An 18,072-nucleotide genomic window follows, 5' to 3' on the forward strand; every position below is an offset into this window, starting at 1 on the left:
TGATGGGACCTGCATTAAGTTACGAGAGGTCAGGACCTCAGCTTTACATATTTTTTCCAAAGACAGAACCTTCAACTGCACACAGTGCCTCTTAGGGGCCAGCGTGGGTAACAGGTTCAGTAACAGGGATAACTGTGCCTCATACCAACTTCCAACTGAGGGTCTCCAGGCTGTTACAAACCATACATTAGGCATCTAAAGACCCTTATGATAATAGGAAGTATTAGTCTTAACCCCATTTTTTATAGATGGGGGGAAAACTGATGCACAGAAGTGACCTAACTTGCCCAAGGTCAGACAGGAAGCCCTAGGGTAGGCCTTTGACCACAGTCTTTTCTTCCTCCCAGTACTGAGAAAATGCCACCTACTGAACCACAGCACAATTTCCTATAGCAATTAAGCATTTATTTAAAGGTCTCTTATTCAGATATTGACTTGTCCTTACCCTCCTTACCTTGTTACTATCTATGAGAAGCCCAGAGCAGCACAGCTGGAGATCATAGACAATTGTTTTAAGGATAGGAGGGCATGGACAATTTGAATCTTTCCACTATATGCTTTCTCTTTACTGTAGTGTAGATTCAGACACTGTATGCTCTCTGTTTAGAACAACCTGGCAAAATTCCCCTTGCTGCAGGTGAATTAAAATACCATTCAGGTTTTTCTTTATTATCAGTTAGCATGGTAAAAAGTGGTCAAATAGATTTTTGCATGAATTACTAATTACTAAATTTGCATGAATTACTAAATTACTAAATTTTCAAGACCCTTCTTTTCAAGGCTGCTTTAGGATCAATTTATGCTCTCTCACTTCCTTCTCAAGGAACACTTGCTGTTCCTACAGAGAAAAACAGTTCAACAAAATGCACCAAGTCAAAGAGTCCTGTGGCTGGTGAAGGCCTGTCTCTAATATTTGTTTTGTATGAGCTTGGTTGCAAAATATTTGCACTTCACTCTGGTTTACTGTATTTTGTTTTGCATTTTGTGCACACAAAAATGTAGATAAATCACCCCTCCTTTTGTTTGTCTGCAGCCGAAAAGGACCTTGTATCATGTACAGTGACTGGCTGACCAAGATGGCTGGGAAGGAGAAAGGCATTGCACGCTATAAGACTATGTACAGGTAAGTCTCATAGTTACGTACTTTTCAGGAAAACAGTTGGTAAGAAACATCTACAAAATGTTTTTGGTAGAATTTGCTGAATCATCTAAACCAAAATGTTCCAGGGACCATGTTGATTTTGATGAAATTCTGCCAGAAACCAGGTAGGGTTCCAACAGAATCCTGCCTTGTGTCCTGCCAGCTTTTCCATTCACGTCCTTGACAGCCCATCTAGTAGGCTGACACAGAGGAGAGAGCCTAAAAGCCCAGGATTACCAACACCAGCCTGCCCCACCAGGTTGTCTGCCCCCAAGCCAGGGCTTACAGTGCAGCTGTGTGGAAAATGGTAACTCTGCTTCACCGAGAACTTCAAAATATTGGACTTTTGTTCCAAACTGGAGCTAAACCAATTTTTTAAAATCTCAAAATCCTCCACAAAATGAAATAGAGTATTCTCTGGCCTGCTCTAATACTGATCCTTGTAGGCAATGAAAGTTAGGTTCTGAGTTACTGATTATGAATGGTTGAAATTGGCATGCTCCTTGAATCATTCCCTGCATCTCTTGCTTTTTAATGGATATTTTTGATCTGTTCTGTGTGTGCTTGCTGAGGGATTTAAATTGCAGAGACCTACTGAGACCTACAGAGGGGATTGTCCAATTGTATTTTTAAGTTTCTGATTGTATTTCTGCATTAACATTGAAGCTTATCCCATTTATTTTATTTTCTCCCTGATTTCCACTGTATTGAATTGATACATTAGGAGATTTCACTCTGGGAATGGCTGCCTGGAAAATAGGTATTTTCTGTCTTCCTAGGAACAAACAACATTTTTTCATCTTTTCTCCTCTGAATTTGAGGAAACACTCTTTGTGATTGGTACAGAGTTAAAGAAAATGTTAGTGCTTTGATGTAAGAACCCAGATTTTCTTAAGTGTTATATCTTTTCATTGTACAGTTTCAGTAACTAGTGCATTCTGTTGTTGACTTGCAGTAGAGCTAATCGTACAGAAACAGTCCTGTCTTTCAGAAACAGGGAAACCAGTGTTCCAGGAGACCTTTTAAGGTGAGTACACTGTCCTTTACTGTGTGTTGTTTACAAAAGCTATATTAATGTTTGTTTCACAATATCTGACTTCTGTTTTTGTTAAGGAGAGCATTTGTTAAGATGAGTAGAGCTCCTGAGGCCTTTCTATCTCTGCGATCCCATTTTGCCAGCTCTCATGCACTGATGTGCATCAGCCATTGGATTCTTGGTATTGGAGACAGACATCTGTCCAACTTCATGATTAATATGGAGACAGGTGGCATGGTGGGAATAGACTTTGGACATGCATTTGGTTCAGCGACGCAGGTATTTTTCCTCTAATCCTTTTCTGTTGACTACTCTATTGGGTGTCTTGGGGGCTGGCTGTATCTTAAGTGGATGGTGGTCAATCAATTACTTTATATTTTGTATTGAATTTAATTTAAAAGTATTTTATTTCTGCTGAATTTGATGATTACTCATACTTGACACCATAAATTAAGCAAATGATTCTAGTTAACACTAGAACAGAATCTTTTCCCGAATAACTTGTCTGATGCTAACAGGTTGATAAATTCTACAGTTCTATGTGGAGAGCAAAGTATTTTTTTAATATGGGTATCAGTATTTGATGCTTTTTGAAAATGAGAAGGCCTTGCTCATCCATGCTTTCAAACAGTAGTTATTGACAAATATTCATAGCCATAACTTTTACGCAAGAGCAATCTGGTTTCAGTGGGCTCCAAGTTATTTTCAGTTCACTAGCCAGCAATGTTTTAAGGTTCACACAAAAGACTTCTTTGTAATCCTTCAGTTTTAAGGTTTCTTAATTCATGGGTTTCACTTTTTCTTTGTTCTTGTGTAGTTTCTACAAGTGCCAGAGTTGATGCCTTTTCGTCTAACTCGCCAGTTCACTAATCTGATGTTGCCAATGAAAGAATCAGGTCTCATTTATAGTGTGATGGTACATTCCCTAAGAGCCTACCGCACAGACCCAGACCTCCTGATCAGCACTATGGACGTGTTTGTAAAAGAACCTTCCTTAGACTGGCAGGTAGATTTTTTTAAATTTTTTTTTTGTTCTTTCCTTTTTGCCTTTCTATTCATGTACAAAGTCTAAAGTTGATTAGTTTTGTCTTTGTTTGATCATTTTTCGTGATAGAACAAGGAAGTCTTTCCTAATAGTCAGCTTACATTTCCCTTGTATCTTTATCAGCAGCTTTATTGAGCTAGGGAATAATCTTTCAGAGGTACTGGCCAAGTTCTTGCAACATGTAAAATAAGACACCGATCTCTTACAGGGGTGAGAGATGGACTGGATAGAGTGATAGATTTTATCCATTTCTAATTTGTGTTGTTTAGTTTAATTTCTGTATTGAATGAGTGATCTTGAGATCTTCAAATGTTTATGGTGATTCATGCTATCACCCTATGTAGTATAAATACAGTATTTTCAATTTGTCAAACAGAGCAACTCTTAGTTTCATTTACAACATGCATTTCATACAATGTGCTGTTTATGAAAATACTTCAGAAACCAGTTACTGAATTATAAGTTTGAGTATAAATATTTTCAGACTACCTACAACCATATAGAATTTGCTAAATGGATGTAATTATGTGCAATAAATTATTCCTTAGTTTTAGAGGCAGCAAAACTTTGAGATTTCACTCAAGCAGGTCAAAGTAGAGCTTAAGAAGATGTCTTTTCCTATGTTCAGGTTAGCGTTGTTCATCCACTATACTGAATCTGCAGAAATACAAATGTTTGTCATATTTTCAGTTGCAAAGTAACTTAAGTCACAAACAGAAGTAAATTTCCTCTAAATATCCTGCCCTCCACTTTCTTTGCAACACAGGTTATTTGCTGACTTGTTCCTGAGGATGTGGGTGGCTGTGAGAATGTAGGCGAGGTTTAGGAGTATGGTTATCTGTCTAAAAAGAAAAGGAGTACTTGTGGCACCTTAGAGACTAACCAATTTATTTGAGCATAAGCTTTTGTGAGCTACAGCTCACTTCATCGGATGCATACTGTGGAAAGTGTAGAAGATCTTTTTATATACACACAAAGCATGAAAAAATACCTCCTCCCACCCCACTCTCCTGCTGGTAATAACTTATCTAAAGTGATCACTCTCCTTACAATGTGTATGATAATCAAGTTGGGCCATTTCCAGCACAAATCCAGGTTTTCTCACCCCCCGCACCCCCCCCTCACAAACCCACTCTCCTGCTGGTAATAGCTTATCCAAAGTGACCACTCTCCTTACAATGTGTATGATAATCAAGTTGGGCCATTTCCAGCACAAATCCCCCCCCCCCCCCCGACCTTCGTGTTAAACCCTGGATTTGTGCTGGAAATGGCCCAACTTGATTATCATACACATTGTAAGGAGAGTGATCACTTTAGATAAGCTATTACCAGCAGGAGAGTGGGGTGGGAGGAGGTATTTTTTCATGCTTTGTGTGTATATAAAAAGATCTTCTACACTTTCCACAGTATGCATCCGATGAAGTGAGCTGTAGCTCATGAAAGCTTATGCTCAAATAAATTGGTTAGTCTCTAAGGTGCCACAAGTACTCCTTTTCTTTTTGCGAATACAGACGAACACGGCTGTTACTCTGAAACCTGTCATTATCTGTCTAATTTATGATAAACGAAGAAAAATATTTTCTCTTATTAGAATTTTGAATTGAAGCAGTTGAAAAAAGGCGGCACGTGGTCTAAGGAAGTAAACACAGCTGAAATAAACTGGTATCCCTTGCAGAAAGTGAACTATGCCAGAAGAAAGCTGGCAGGTTCCAATCCAGCAGTACTCACCTGGTAAGACAGTCTCTCCCTTGGATTTCCAAGTCCTTTAATAAGAACCTTTGCAGCTGAAAGAGTCAGGGACTTGTTACCTTCAGACTTAATGGGAGAAAAGGAAGACAAGGGGGCAATTTAATCATTTTGCTTCTTGGCAGAGTGAATTGTTTTTGGGTACAAAAGGTGTCTGAATCATCTTACCAGCCAAACTACCCCGTATCTATCTCCTGAGTGTCCTTGTTCCAGCTCCGTTTTCCTTTCTACTTCTGAGCATTTATTTTTCTTGGCAGCATCTGTGGCCACACCATGTAAGCCTAGTTATTTCCCACCCCTCACAAGCTGTTGCTCTTCATAAAGCTTTGCAGGTAGAGGTGGAATTTGAATGGACTCTACAAAAAAACAGTAGTCTAGCAGGAATGTTGAGGCAACTGTAAGGGAGGCATACAAGTAAATTAACTAGTTTAAATTGCCTAGGAATGTGATGGGCTACTGAGATTTAATCAGCTCAGTCAAGATTGGCTCAAGCTAGAAATCACAATATTTTAGTCTTTAAAATTCAATTAACCCCTTCTGTTTAAATTCATTTGGGGTTGGTGCAATGAATGAAAAGCTTGTTTAAAATTATACAAATACTTTACAAATGGCTGAATAGGAAGGTGCAATTGGTATCATTCAGGAGAGCTGTGACAGCAACAGGTTTGATTGCCTTTAGGTTGCTGAGTGTGACAGAATGAGTGAGCTGTTTTCTGCTCTGGCCTCCATAGGTGAGGCAGACTTTGCAGAAAGCAACTGGCTGCCTTTTTTCAGATGAGCACTTGGCAGGTGAGGGAGGGGAGAAACAGTACAATACAAGTAACAGTTTGATTGAGAGGCTTATAGAAATTCTGTATATGTCTATATTGTATCTGGGAGCGAGATTCCCAGACTGGGCCACCAGACTTGTGGTTTGCTCAAGTAGCTATGCAGATAGTGCTTTAACGGTGCGGCTCAGAAGCCGGGGCAGGGGTGGTTTTCAGAGCCCAAGCTGCTATGTCAAAGCACTGTCTCCACAGCTACTTCTAGCACATGAGTGCAAGCCCCCTTAACACAAGTCTGTGGACTCAGTCTGGGAATCTTGCTCCCAGATGCAGTGTCGACATACCCTGTGAGATTTTCAAAGACTTGAGCTCAAGCTGAAGATGTTCATAGTAAATGCTCACAGATGAGGGAAGAACCTGAGATCACTCATTTAAGGACCTGATCTTGACTTGCTTAGCATTCTAAACACCTATTGAGTCAAGAACGCTCACTGTGACAGGTTCGGTCACAGAGACCCCCTTGGGACTGTCACCTGATGTGCAGGCCGACGCCTTTGTTTACATGTTAGTTTGAACCCTTTCCCAGGAAAGCTCAGATGTGGATTGGTGTCTCCTAAAGTCCATTGTCAGTTAGGTGTTCCTTGATCGGACTATTCTCAGTAAGTGCCCATACTCAGAAAGCTGACCAAATACTTCCCTGAGGCTACTTAGAATCAAACAGATTGAGATACAAGTACATAGCCATTATTCATAACTTCAAATACAAAAATGATACACACATACAGGCAGCATAATCATGACCAGCAAATTACAACCTTTCTATAGACACCTTACCTTGACCTCCTTTGTACAAGATTTAGTCCAACTAGAAGATCTTGGTTGCAACAATGATCTATACGTCACAGTTCACGTCAATAACGGCACACTCACTACCTCATAGGATTAGGCCTTAAAGCTCTCATTTAAAAATAAAAAATCCAAGGTCTGGATTTTCAGAGTTTTCTTTTTTTTTTCAGTGATGAATTACGACTGGGCCACGAGAAATCACCTGCCTACAGGGAATATGTAGCTGTAGCTCAGGGAAGCAGAGATCACAACATCCGAGCCAAAGAACCCAAGGATGGGCTTTTGGAAGAAATCCAAGTGAAATGCCTTATAGATCAAGCAACAGACCCCAATCTCCTTGGCAGAGTTTGGGAAGGATGGGAGCCCTGGATGTGAAAGAAAGGATATAAGGAAATAATCAAATGGAGTGTTCTCTAAGCCAAACCACTACTGTCAAGTTACTGTGTAGTCGGGGAGGAGCATGGATAGAAAAACAATTAATTTGTGTTTTCCACACTGGTAAGTCTGAACTGATTAAGGGCTGTGATACTGTGGTAGAACTTACTCAAAGATGACAATTATGAACCAATGTCTCTGTACTAGGAACCTGAAAGGAATATGGTAATTGTGCTGAAGGCTAAGGCCCATGATATTAAGCTATTGTATTTAATAGAAGAAACCACAAACAAAATAACCACACAAGCTTTGAAGAGATGTTTACATGCTGTATTGTTTAATCCACACAAAGAGTGATTAGATAAATGTCAACACATACAGCCTACTGAATGATACACATAGAAATCTCTCATTTTTAAAAGTAGCAGTCAGTTGCTATAATACCAGTTATGACTACAAAACAGCCTATTTTAACAGTTATAGGAGATGTTTAGTAAGTTGTGACTGTATATTATAAAGATGTTTAAATTAATGCAAAACAATAAAACTGCAAAGTTTTCATGTTTTAAGAATCCTATTTAACAAAAGTGTTGAATCCATACCTGAAAACAGGCATTGCTGGCGTCTCTACCGTTTTCTGCTGTGAATGAGCTGGACAATGTAGTCTATTGTTTTCCAGTACTTGCTTATGAGGAGATTTAAGGCGGGAAAGTCTGACTTTAGTCACACCAAGAGCACGAGGCTCTATTGTAAAGCAGTTTTTTAGAGGTAACTTCTGTGCCAAACAAAGTGCAGCAGGTATTATATGGGGATGAATTACTGTCTTTCAAAATATTATGACTAGTTATTAACATGAATTCATTTAAGACGACATTTCCCATTGACATTTTAATAATGCGTGATTATCATGGAGCAGTGAACAAGTATAAAATAACTTTAAAAAATGAAAAGCAAGCACCTTTGACTTCTCTGCAGCTGTAGGCTCTTCTTTGCAACTGTTATTAGTCATTTCAGCCCTACTCAGGGCTGCTTCTACACTGACTTCCTTTCCCTGGCATCAGTTTCAACCTGAAAGCAGACGGACCATCAGTCTCTCTGCTGGATAAGAACCTATAAGACAAATACGAGCTGGTAAATGTATAAAATGAAGCTAATGAGCATAAAGGGGATTGTTCAGAGCTGGAAACTGAATGGCACAAAGAAGCAACAATTAAAATTTCTGGGAGGTTTTTTTCCCCCATCTAAAAATGTTTGACATTTTAACACCCTTTCTAGACCATAAATGCTGAGAGTTTTGCTTTGTTCACTTTGACTCAGTTCTAGCACTGTAAATCAATATCTCCGAATTCTTGGTCAACAGCATTTTGAATGAATACAACCGAGTCTGGGGCCATACTTGATCTTTATTGGGAAAACCATTGGCACAAAAACTCCTGGGTGCTGTACAGGAGGTTTGTCTATTAAAAAATAAAAACATAAGCTGTAGAATAAGTAATAGCTCATTTCTAAATTAGTAGTTTTAGGACACTTACTCACTAAAGAAGCTAAACTGCTCTTTTCCACTCTTAAATTGCAGGGCACTATATATGCAAAGTTGGTTTTTTTGTCCGCTGCAACATGTGCAATGTAGTAATGTGCTTTATATACTCACCTTTTTATGATTCTTCTGAATGCATTTTGCTCATTTTTATCTTTGATATTAATAAAGGAGACAACATGACTTAAGGCTGTCTGTGTGGAAGAACTGTGTGTCTCGCCAAGGCCACCTTATTCTCAAGTCATAAAGCACAGTGGTCATAACCATACAGCTAAAGGTAGCCTGTAAGGGGTTTAGAAGCTCAAATAACCTGGTTGGCACCTGACCAAAAGGACCAGTGAGGAAAGAAGATACTTTCAAATCTTGGGGGGGTGGGGGGAGGGGAGGCTTTGTTTGTGGGTGTGGGGGGGTGTATGTGTGAAAGCCGAGAAGCATCAGGTCAGAAAACTCCTCCTAAAATCATCCAAAAATAAGTCTCAAATTGCAAAAAGAGTAAGTAAATAAGGCAAGGTGCATTAGATTTATCTTTTGTTTTTAGCTTGTGAATTTTCCCTGTGCTAAGAGGGAGGTTTAGCCCTGTTTTTTGTAACTTTAAAGTTTTGCCTAGAGGGGAATCCTCTGTGTTTTGAATCTGATTACCCTGTAAAGTTACCTTCCATCCTGATTCTACAGAGGTGCTTCCTTTCCTTTTTTTTTCTTATAAAGTTCTGTTTTTTAAGAATCTGGACTACCTGTTTGGTAGGTAGATTATTCGCAAGCCTCCCCAGGAAAGGGGGTGAAGGGCCTTGGGGGGATATTTTAGGGAACAGGAACTCCAAGTGGTCCTTTTCTTGAATCTTTGTCTAACTCACTTGATGGTGGCAGCAGTACCCATCCAAGGACAAGGAAGGATTTGTGCCTTGGGGAAGCTTTTAATCTAAGCTGGTAGAAATAAGCTCAGGGGGTCTTTCATGCAGGTCCCCACATCTGTACCCTAGAGTTCAGAGTGGGGAGGGAATCCTGACAACAGTAAAGAATCATAGAATATCAGGGTTGGAAGGGACTTCAGGAGGTCACCTAGTCCAATCTCCTGCTCAAAGCAGGACCAATCCCCAACTAAATCATCCCAGCCAGGGCTTTGTCAAGCCTGACCTTAAAAACCTCAAAGGAAGGAGATTCCACCACCTCCCCAGGTAACCCATTCCAGTGCTTCACCACCCTCCCTGGTGAAAATGTTTTTCCAAATATCCAACCTAAACCTCCCCCACTGCAACTTGAGACCATTACTCCTTGTTCTGTCATCTGCTACCACTGAGAATAGTCTAGATCCATCCTCTTTGGAACTCCCTTTCAGGTAGTTGAAAGCATCTATCAAATCCCCCCTCATTCTTCTCTTCCGCAGACTAAACAATCCCAGTTCCCTCAGCCTCTCCTCAGAAGTCGTGTGTTCAGTCCCCTAATCATTTTTGTTGCCCTCTGCTGGACATTTCCCAATTTTTCCACATCCTTCTTGTAGTGTGGGGCCCAAAATTGGACACAGTACTCCAGATGAGGCCTCACCATTGTCCAGTAGAGGAGAACGATCACGTCCCTGCATCTGCTGGCAAGGCCCCTACTTATACAGCCCAAAATGCCGTTAGCCTTCTTGGCAACAAGGGCAAACTGTTGACTCATACCCAGCTTCTCATCCATTGTAACCTCTAGGTCCTTTTCTGCAGAACTGTTGCCTAGCCATTCGGTCCCTAGTCTGTAGCGGTGCATGGCATTCTTCTGTCCTAAGTGCAGGACTCTGCACTTGTCCTTGTTGAACCTCATCAGATTTCTTTTGGCCCAATCCTCTAATTTGTCTGGGTCCATCTAATTTGTCTACCTCTCCTCCCAGTTTAGTGTCATCAGAAAACTTGCTGAGGGTGCCATCCACACCATTCTCCAGATCGTTAATGAAGATATTGAACAAAACCGGCCCCAGGACTGACCCTTGGGGCACTCCACTTGATACTGGCTGCCAACTAGACATGGAGCCATTGATCACTACCCATTGAGCCTGACAATCTAGCCAGCCTTCTATCCACCTTATAGTCCAAGAGTCACATGACTTCTGAACTGAACTCAGCTTTTCAAGTGGCTGACTCCAAGGAGGTGTTAAATTGCCCTTTTTGCACATTCCTCTTATACTTGCTGAGTACTTTGACCTGTAAAATAGATAGTGTAGGCTTACAGTTTAACCAGAGTTTTTCATATAGGAGTTTTGAAGCTTTCACAAGGAATTTGCAGTTTTCTGACTAGGCACTGCAATTTTTATTTTTTTATTTTTTTTTAAATTGGACACTTAAGTTGCCCCAACATTCTCAGAAGGGGTTTGCATAAAGGATTCTGTAATGGGACTTTTGAAGTGAGAGCCAACACCCAATGCCATTGTCCCAGCCAGCCACACTTTTTCAAGGGAAAGGAAGTTGTGATGAATGTGGACTGCTAGTGGATCAGGGGAGGGAAAAATAGACCACCAAAAAGATATACATACCCGTTCTGAGTAGTGTAAGAGCTTGAGAGTTACCAATGGAAGCCTTTGATATAGCCCAGCTGCTGAAACACTCACTAATTGTCCAAGGGCACCAATTTATCATGTGCTTTCTACCTCGATGATTATTTTTAGATATAAAAGTGAAGTCTGATTTATAAGCAACAGACCACTCAGTCCTATGAGTGATGTGATACAGATACTACTCTAGCTCACTATGATAGCCACTTCCTCCATGCAGGAATTAACCCATCCAAGCTGAAGGTTTTAATAAGGTTATTTATATTTTCACTGGCACCACCTCCAGGCCATTGACTTTACTAAGTTATCCAGTCAGGAATACACCTCTGAGACTTCACTATCTAGTTGTAAAGGTCTGTTAAACCAACCCCATCATTTAATCCTTTCAACTGTTGTGCTGTACTGAGTTGCAGCTCTATATCTAAATACATACATGTCAAAAACAAAGACTAAATGCCAGGGCAGAGGCTAACAGACAAATAACATGGAGCAACAGGCAAGGTATGGGAAGGTGCTGACACAATAACAACCTCAAAAAGGAAGGTTTTTTTCGTAGAGTGAGTTTTCAGAAGAAGGCTACAAGAACCTATTTGGCACACAGGAAGTGGGAGACCGTTTCAACTGGCTTAAAAGAAGGTGATAAATAGAATAACTGAATAATTAGCCACAAAGTTTGGGTTAACAAAAATATTACCTATTCTTACATTGAACTGGTTAAAACAAGCAGATACACTAGATTAACTAAAGAAAAATACATTAATTGAATGCAGGAAATTATACAAACAATAGGAGTAAAAAAATACAAATTCTGCTGAATAACTAATAAAAATAAACTACTTAGAATATGTAAATACTCCTGATCACACATTCTTTGGAGGGAAAAAAAAAACCCATCAATCATCTTTCAGCATTGCTCTGCTGGTTTGCAATTTGGGATACTGTTCCATCCCCTTAAAAAAAAAAAAAAAAAAAAAGACACCATTGTCCATGACCAACTCCAGCATCCTTTCCTAGAGATTACTGATGAAGTTCATGTTCTTCTCACACATCAGCACTATCTTTCCCCATCCTAACTTAAGCTATGTCTATACTACAGATGTTACAGCAACAGAAGGGTTTTTTCTGTCACTTTATTTAATCTATCCCTCCAAGATGTGATAGCTAGGTTGATGGAAGAATTCTTTAGTTGACCTTGCTTAGGTCAACTTAACTATGTTGACCTCGCTTAGGTCAACTTAACTATGGCTCTCAAGGGTGTGAATTTTTTCACACACTCCAACTGACATAGCTAGGTACACCTCAGTTTTACGTGTAGACCAGGCCCTAGATCTGAGTTGTTAGGTGTTTGCACCTTGCTTTCCTCATATATATCCCAAGGAACCTGCAAGGTGTTCCAGAGCAGAGTTTGTTTGGTTACTGTGTCTGTTATAGGGTAAAGGCCCCTTCAGCAACTAGTCTGCCCTCATGCTGAAGGGTTTGGTTAGAAGCTCCACACAATTAGATAAAGCAGCTTTATTGAAGGAATGATATTCTTTGAGAACCCTGTCCACAAACTTACTTTATGCATAATCTTGAATATGCTAAGGATTGTTACCCAAATATAATTGCTCTAAAACTTATTCAACGTTGTAGTCGCTAACCTATGACCAAGGGTGTGGGACTATCGTCTGAGTCAGTCCATTGCTGCTAATATGACTGGCTATGAAAAGATGTAGATATGAAATGTATACAGAAACTTTGACGCTTTTTAAAAAGCAACTAAGCAAAAATACAATGACCATCTAGCCTGGGGAGTGGGGTGTCAGTAACAGCAGAACTCAGAGGCATTTTAGTGTATCACATAAATGTTGTTTATCTGTTCTACTGTCAATAGAAAGATATGGTGTCTGGAAATACAAATATTTCATTTTACAGCAACATTTTAACTCCTGTTTCCATTTTACTTAAATATTCTTCCTATTGCAAGGTGCTGCTTTTCCTAGGACTTACTACCTTGCTTTCAAGCAGATGGCATAGCTATTTTGCATTCATCAAACACTGTTAAGATTTCCATCACATGAAATACAGAAGGCATTTTCCCATTTGCTCTAAGCCTGATATTCTGCTCCTTCCTATTGGCATCAATGGTAAAACTGACTTCAGAAGGAACAGATCAGATTCACAATGTCTAGGTCTGATATTTCATTAGACAAAAGCAGAGTTCTCTTCCTGCTGCGACACCAGTATCATCTTAAGACTGAAAAGTGGCATCCTAAAATCCAATGTTAAAATCCAATCAATATTAAATAAAATACCTTTTCCTGGCATGGTTCCATTCCACCAGGGTCACTTCATGACTAATTCCGCTCTGGGGAAGAGAACATACTTTAGCTAGCTGATTAGCAACACAGTTAAGTACAGGCAATTATGGATGTGCTTTCTATGGAACAATGTGGTTTCTAAGATAATTTGTCATGTGCCAGAAACACTACCCATAAAGCAGTTCCTTCCAGCTGATCTATGGACCATCCCATAAAGAATGTGTGAGAGAGGAAAAACTAGTCGAACACTTGTGAACTAAGCTTGATCCCAGAGAGATAAAGTGCCTTCCCCTATGTTCTATACGTCCTGCTAGGTAAACTAATGACCTTTTAGTGCATCTGCAGGGAAGAGTACAGTAACACCTTTACAAGTAACACCTTTTAGCTGACTTTCAGGCTGCTAGGCCGAAGTTTGTAGGGCATGTAGTCACAATATAAACAGATGCCATAGTGCTAACTAGGATGGAAAAACAAAACAAAAAACCACCCACAAAATTGGCGCGTAGCACATTTATGTAGGTGAGAAAAGTCTTCTATAGAAATGTATTCTGTCTGGCATGGAGAAATACAGCATGCACGTGTCACTACTGCGTCTACATACAACAGACAAAAGTGGCAGCACCCTCCATATTCTTGTGTCAAGAAACAAAACACCGGCCTACTAAATGTTCTCAAATTAAGTGTAGCGCCACCTCTATTGTAACAGAAATTGTCAACATAGGTCAGAGATTGGGCCGAAATAATTTAACATTGTTATAGTTGGATGGAAAGGACTCCTCCCAATGCCAAAGATTCTTTCTTTCTTTGATAGGAACTCACTTCCCTCTGTGCATCAGCACCATCATGAAAGGCAGCATTGCCCTGAGAATAGGTTTTGCCAACCAAGCCTTGGCAGAGCCAAAAAAATGCTGCACTGAACAAAAGCTGTATCCGTTTCAAGATTAATACCCTGTCAGCTAAAATAACTTCTAATTTATACGTTTTTTGAAACAGGCTGAGAGGATTTTCAAAGGTCAGTAGAAATGGAATATGGCATCACAGATTATGCCAAGGAACGTGAGCTTTAAATAATAAGCAAGTTAAATTTTGTATCAATAGCTACTAGGCACAGGCTGAGACTATTTAATTTTTGCTAGAGCTATACATTGATATATATATATCGCTCCAAAACAAATGATTAGGGTGGATAATTCCAGATCAGAATGTAAAACAGAGGCTGGGGAGTTTATGCATCTGGTTTAGAAATGTTGGAAAATTGCCAAGTTTTGTTTAGAAAGTAGGCCTTATGGACATTAGAAAAACTTGTACCTGCCAACAATGGTGCATCTGAGCTAGAGATAATGAAAAACAGACTTTTATCATAGTGGTAAAAATGCTTGAGCCATGTCTAAACCTCAGTCCTGCCGTACCATTTTTGGCTGTTGTGGCAATATGGATGTTACATTTTGTAGTGTAGACACTCACATGTAGCATATGCAAAGGTTGTTGAATGTTTTATCTATAGTAATTCATAAGTTTAAACAATTTAAAAATTATTTTAAATAGACAAAAAATTATGGGAATAGTATTAGGTTTCAAAATCGTGAATAATGAGAATGGACAGAAAGGAGTTTGTGGCTTCAGTGTCCAGATAGATTACAGGTATGTATGCACTCATCAGATTAGGAAGCATTGTGAACTCGGAGATCACCTAGAGACGTGCGAGACAGAGTCCATTGCTGATCTTTACTACAATACAACCTATTTACAAATGAAATAATATAAAATGAAGGTACTTGTTTGAGCCACCTAAAATGAATATTGATTTATAAAGGTATATTTTGTGTTACAAAAATACAATTATGTTAATATATCCTCAATCATGCAACCCTAATTCATGTGAAAGTTAAACTCAGTGGGGACTATTGATGTAACTAAGAGTTGCATGATCAAGTCCAGAGAGAGCAAACTGAAGCTATGCCTACCAGCTTGTCTAACTACACTTATATAGCTAAAGCCCGGTACAACTTGTGTGTGTAAAGTAATACAACCCCATAGTAAGGACAGTTGTACTGGTACGAAGATGCTTGAGGTAGTATAGCTCAGTGGTTCTCAAACTGTGGGTCAGGACCCCATAAAGCCAGGGCTGGCCTAGACTTGCTGGGGCCCAGGGCCAAAACTGAAGCCCGAACCCCACCGCCCAGGTCCAAAGCCCAAGGACTTCAGCTTGGGTGGTGGAGATCAGGTTACAGGCCCTCTGCCTGGGGCTGAAGCCCTTGGGCTTTGGCTTTCATCCCCGGCCTGGAGCAGTGGGGCTTGGCTTTGGCTCAGGTGGGCTCAGGATTCAGTTTCCCCCTCCCGAGGTCATATAGTAATTTTTGTGGTCAGAATGGGGTTGTGGTGCACTGAAGTTTGAGAACTCCCGGTATAGCTTATTTCCATAACGGAAGAAGAATAAATTATAGCTGTATAACTGCATCCACACAAGGGGGGTGTCATCCTGTAACTATTTTGGTTGAAACAAACAAACAAAATGCACACCACTAATTGTAATAGTTAAGGCAGTACAAAAACTACTGTATGTAGACCAGACTGTAGCACTGTCCTTTTAAAGTCTACCTATGAAGAGAGAAACTAGGCAACTCATTTTGAATATTAATTGCTTTAGCTAATTCTCTTAAAAAAACAAGCAAACTTATTTTGATAAACAATTTTATTTTCCCTTTTGTTAACAGTCAGGGGACTATTCTTTTAAAATGTTTGGGAGATGGGAAAACTTCATATTACACATTGTATCTTTAATTTTTAATTACATTAATTTTGTTTCAGGTATACTTGTTCATTTACCAGTATCAATTACTGATTTTAAAGTATGAATATATTCATCAAAACTTTTTTTAATAGGCAGCTGAAGGGAGGAGGGTAAGAGAGATTACTGTGCAACTAAACTGTCTTCATTTTACTCTCTAAAGTGTCTAAAACCATAAATCTACATTTATAACCTTGTTGCTGTCAGAAGAACATCTTGTAATGAAATGTACAGGCAAGCATATTGTCAGTTAAAACAGATTGTCCCAATCTGTCAGGCTGAGTTCTTGCCTTTTTAGTAACCACAGTAATTTCTCCTAAACTAACTGAACCTCAGGAGGGCACTAGAGTGACATTCACAAAGTGAAATACTCAGGTGTATGTATGTTTATTTTGTAAATATATACTGATTCCTCTTTAAAGTCTCCATTGGAAAAAGTTGTATTTTCTACACTCATTTACATTACATGTGCCAGGTCAAAAGGTGAAGAATTTACCCATCAAAATGTCAAGCAAGCCACCACTGGTATGCAATCCTCCAGCCAATATGAATGATGGAGGTGGTGTTCATTTGACAAGACTAGACTGCAAACCAGTGGGAAGATTTCCTAAACTCTATTAGTGTTTTTATAAGCTTTCACATCACCAACAATGTCTGAGCCTAATTAGTTATATAAAGAACTTTTAATGACCATATGTTTTTACAGTACCTTTCACTGTGGAGGATCTCAAAATGTTTGTGTCAGAGCAAGCAGAATACTTGGTTCACTGCTGCCATCAAATGGGGGAGGCGGCAGCCCTTTAAAAGCCCACAGCAACAGTTCTATAAACCTGTGTGGTGATAATATCTAGTTTTAGAGGTAGGTATTTAGGAAGACAAGCTTTTCTGTATGTAATACCTAATCCTGCAGTGATTGCTCAAGCAAAACTCATTAAAGTAGATTGCCCCTGAGGTCATGGTATCAGAACCCCTCCCCCCCACGTGTTAGTGACTGTAATCTAGTATGGCATAAAGCCCTTGGCAGGAGGGCTGGTGCTGAGAATGTGGGGAGGTGTATTACTATACTGGAACCTTTGGGAAAGGATAGGGACATTCTCATTCCTCATAAATGCTTGCTACAAGTCAGGTCAGTTCCACTTAAAAAAAAAAAAAGAAAAGAAAAAAAAGTTCATCATTCCTTCCTTGCTAAGAAACCCAAATTAACTATTTATTTGGAGTGTTACTTTATAGTTTTCAGAGTAGCAGCCGTGTTAGTCTGTATCCGCAAAAAGAACAGGAGTAATTGTGGCACCTTAGAGACTAACCAATTTATTTGAGCATAAGCATCCGATGAAGGGAGCTGGAGCTCACGAAAGCTTATGCTCAAATAAATTGGTTAGTCTCTAAGGTGCCACTAGTACTCCTTTTCTTTTTACTTTATCGTGCCACGAGCTGCAACCCCTTCACAAGGCTGTGCAGACGATAATCATGGCCAGCAAAATCGCGCAAAACGAAACAGAGAAACGACCGTGTTCCTAAAGCAGCACACTTTACACTTTATTAGTCACGACTTACCTCTAGGAAAACCCTCTCAAGGTGAGCGATTGTTTAAAGACCGTCACTGGGAACCGGGACACCCGGGCGGTCTCTTCCGCGGCTGTGGGTGTCAGTGTAACACCCCCGCTCCCCCCCCCCGCGCTCTTTGCGTGACCTACATTGCAGCCTGAGCTGCCAAATACCGACATAGCCAACATTCAGCCACAAGAGGGCAATGCGTACCAAGGAGGCAAATCACTTCATGGTTTTGAATGCAGCCCGAGTATTGCCTATGGTGCTAAAATCTATCACATGGTCAAACAAACAGCACAAAGCTATTTCCCCCCCCCCCCCAGTCGCTCCATGCAGTGTGTACGTGCCAGTTCGCCTGTCAAAACCACGAGGCGCCGCACGGCCCTGCGAGGACGCAATAAGTGTGAACACGTTTAGAAAAGACAGCG

The 18,072-nt window shown here is 40.0% G+C and overlaps 1 protein-coding gene and 1 long non-coding RNA gene across 2 annotated transcripts in view; one reads left to right on the forward strand and one right to left on the reverse strand.

The window, feature by feature from the left end:
• Positions 1-7,016, forward strand: part of PRKDC (protein kinase, DNA-activated, catalytic subunit) — a 153,011-nt gene extending 145,995 nt beyond the window's left edge. Inside the window, exons 81-86 of the mRNA XM_084620823.1 lie at positions 1,034-1,123; positions 2,097-2,168; positions 2,255-2,456; positions 2,995-3,183; positions 4,814-4,953; positions 6,749-7,016. Coding sequence (XP_084476949.1) covers positions 1,034-1,123; positions 2,097-2,168; positions 2,255-2,456; positions 2,995-3,183; positions 4,814-4,953; positions 6,749-6,953 — 898 coding nt within the window. The 3' untranslated portion in view covers positions 6,954-7,016. The remainder of the gene's footprint in view (positions 1-1,033; positions 1,124-2,096; positions 2,169-2,254; positions 2,457-2,994; positions 3,184-4,813; positions 4,954-6,748) is intronic.
• A 156-nt stretch (positions 7,017-7,172) lies between these two features.
• Positions 7,173-17,741, reverse strand: LOC311516602. Its single transcript, XR_014710458.1, has 4 exons — positions 17,651-17,741; positions 16,806-16,926; positions 13,303-13,355; positions 7,173-8,063 (listed from the first exon to the last, which is right to left on the reverse strand). It is a non-coding gene; the product is annotated as an uncharacterized lncRNA (long non-coding RNA).
• Positions 17,742-18,072: the final 331 nt, after the last annotated feature.

This window comes from Lepidochelys olivacea (genome assembly GCF_965140295.1).
Source record: "Lepidochelys olivacea isolate rLepOli2 genome assembly, chromosome: 2".
NCBI classification, from domain to species: domain Eukaryota; kingdom Metazoa; phylum Chordata; order Testudines; family Cheloniidae; genus Lepidochelys; species Lepidochelys olivacea.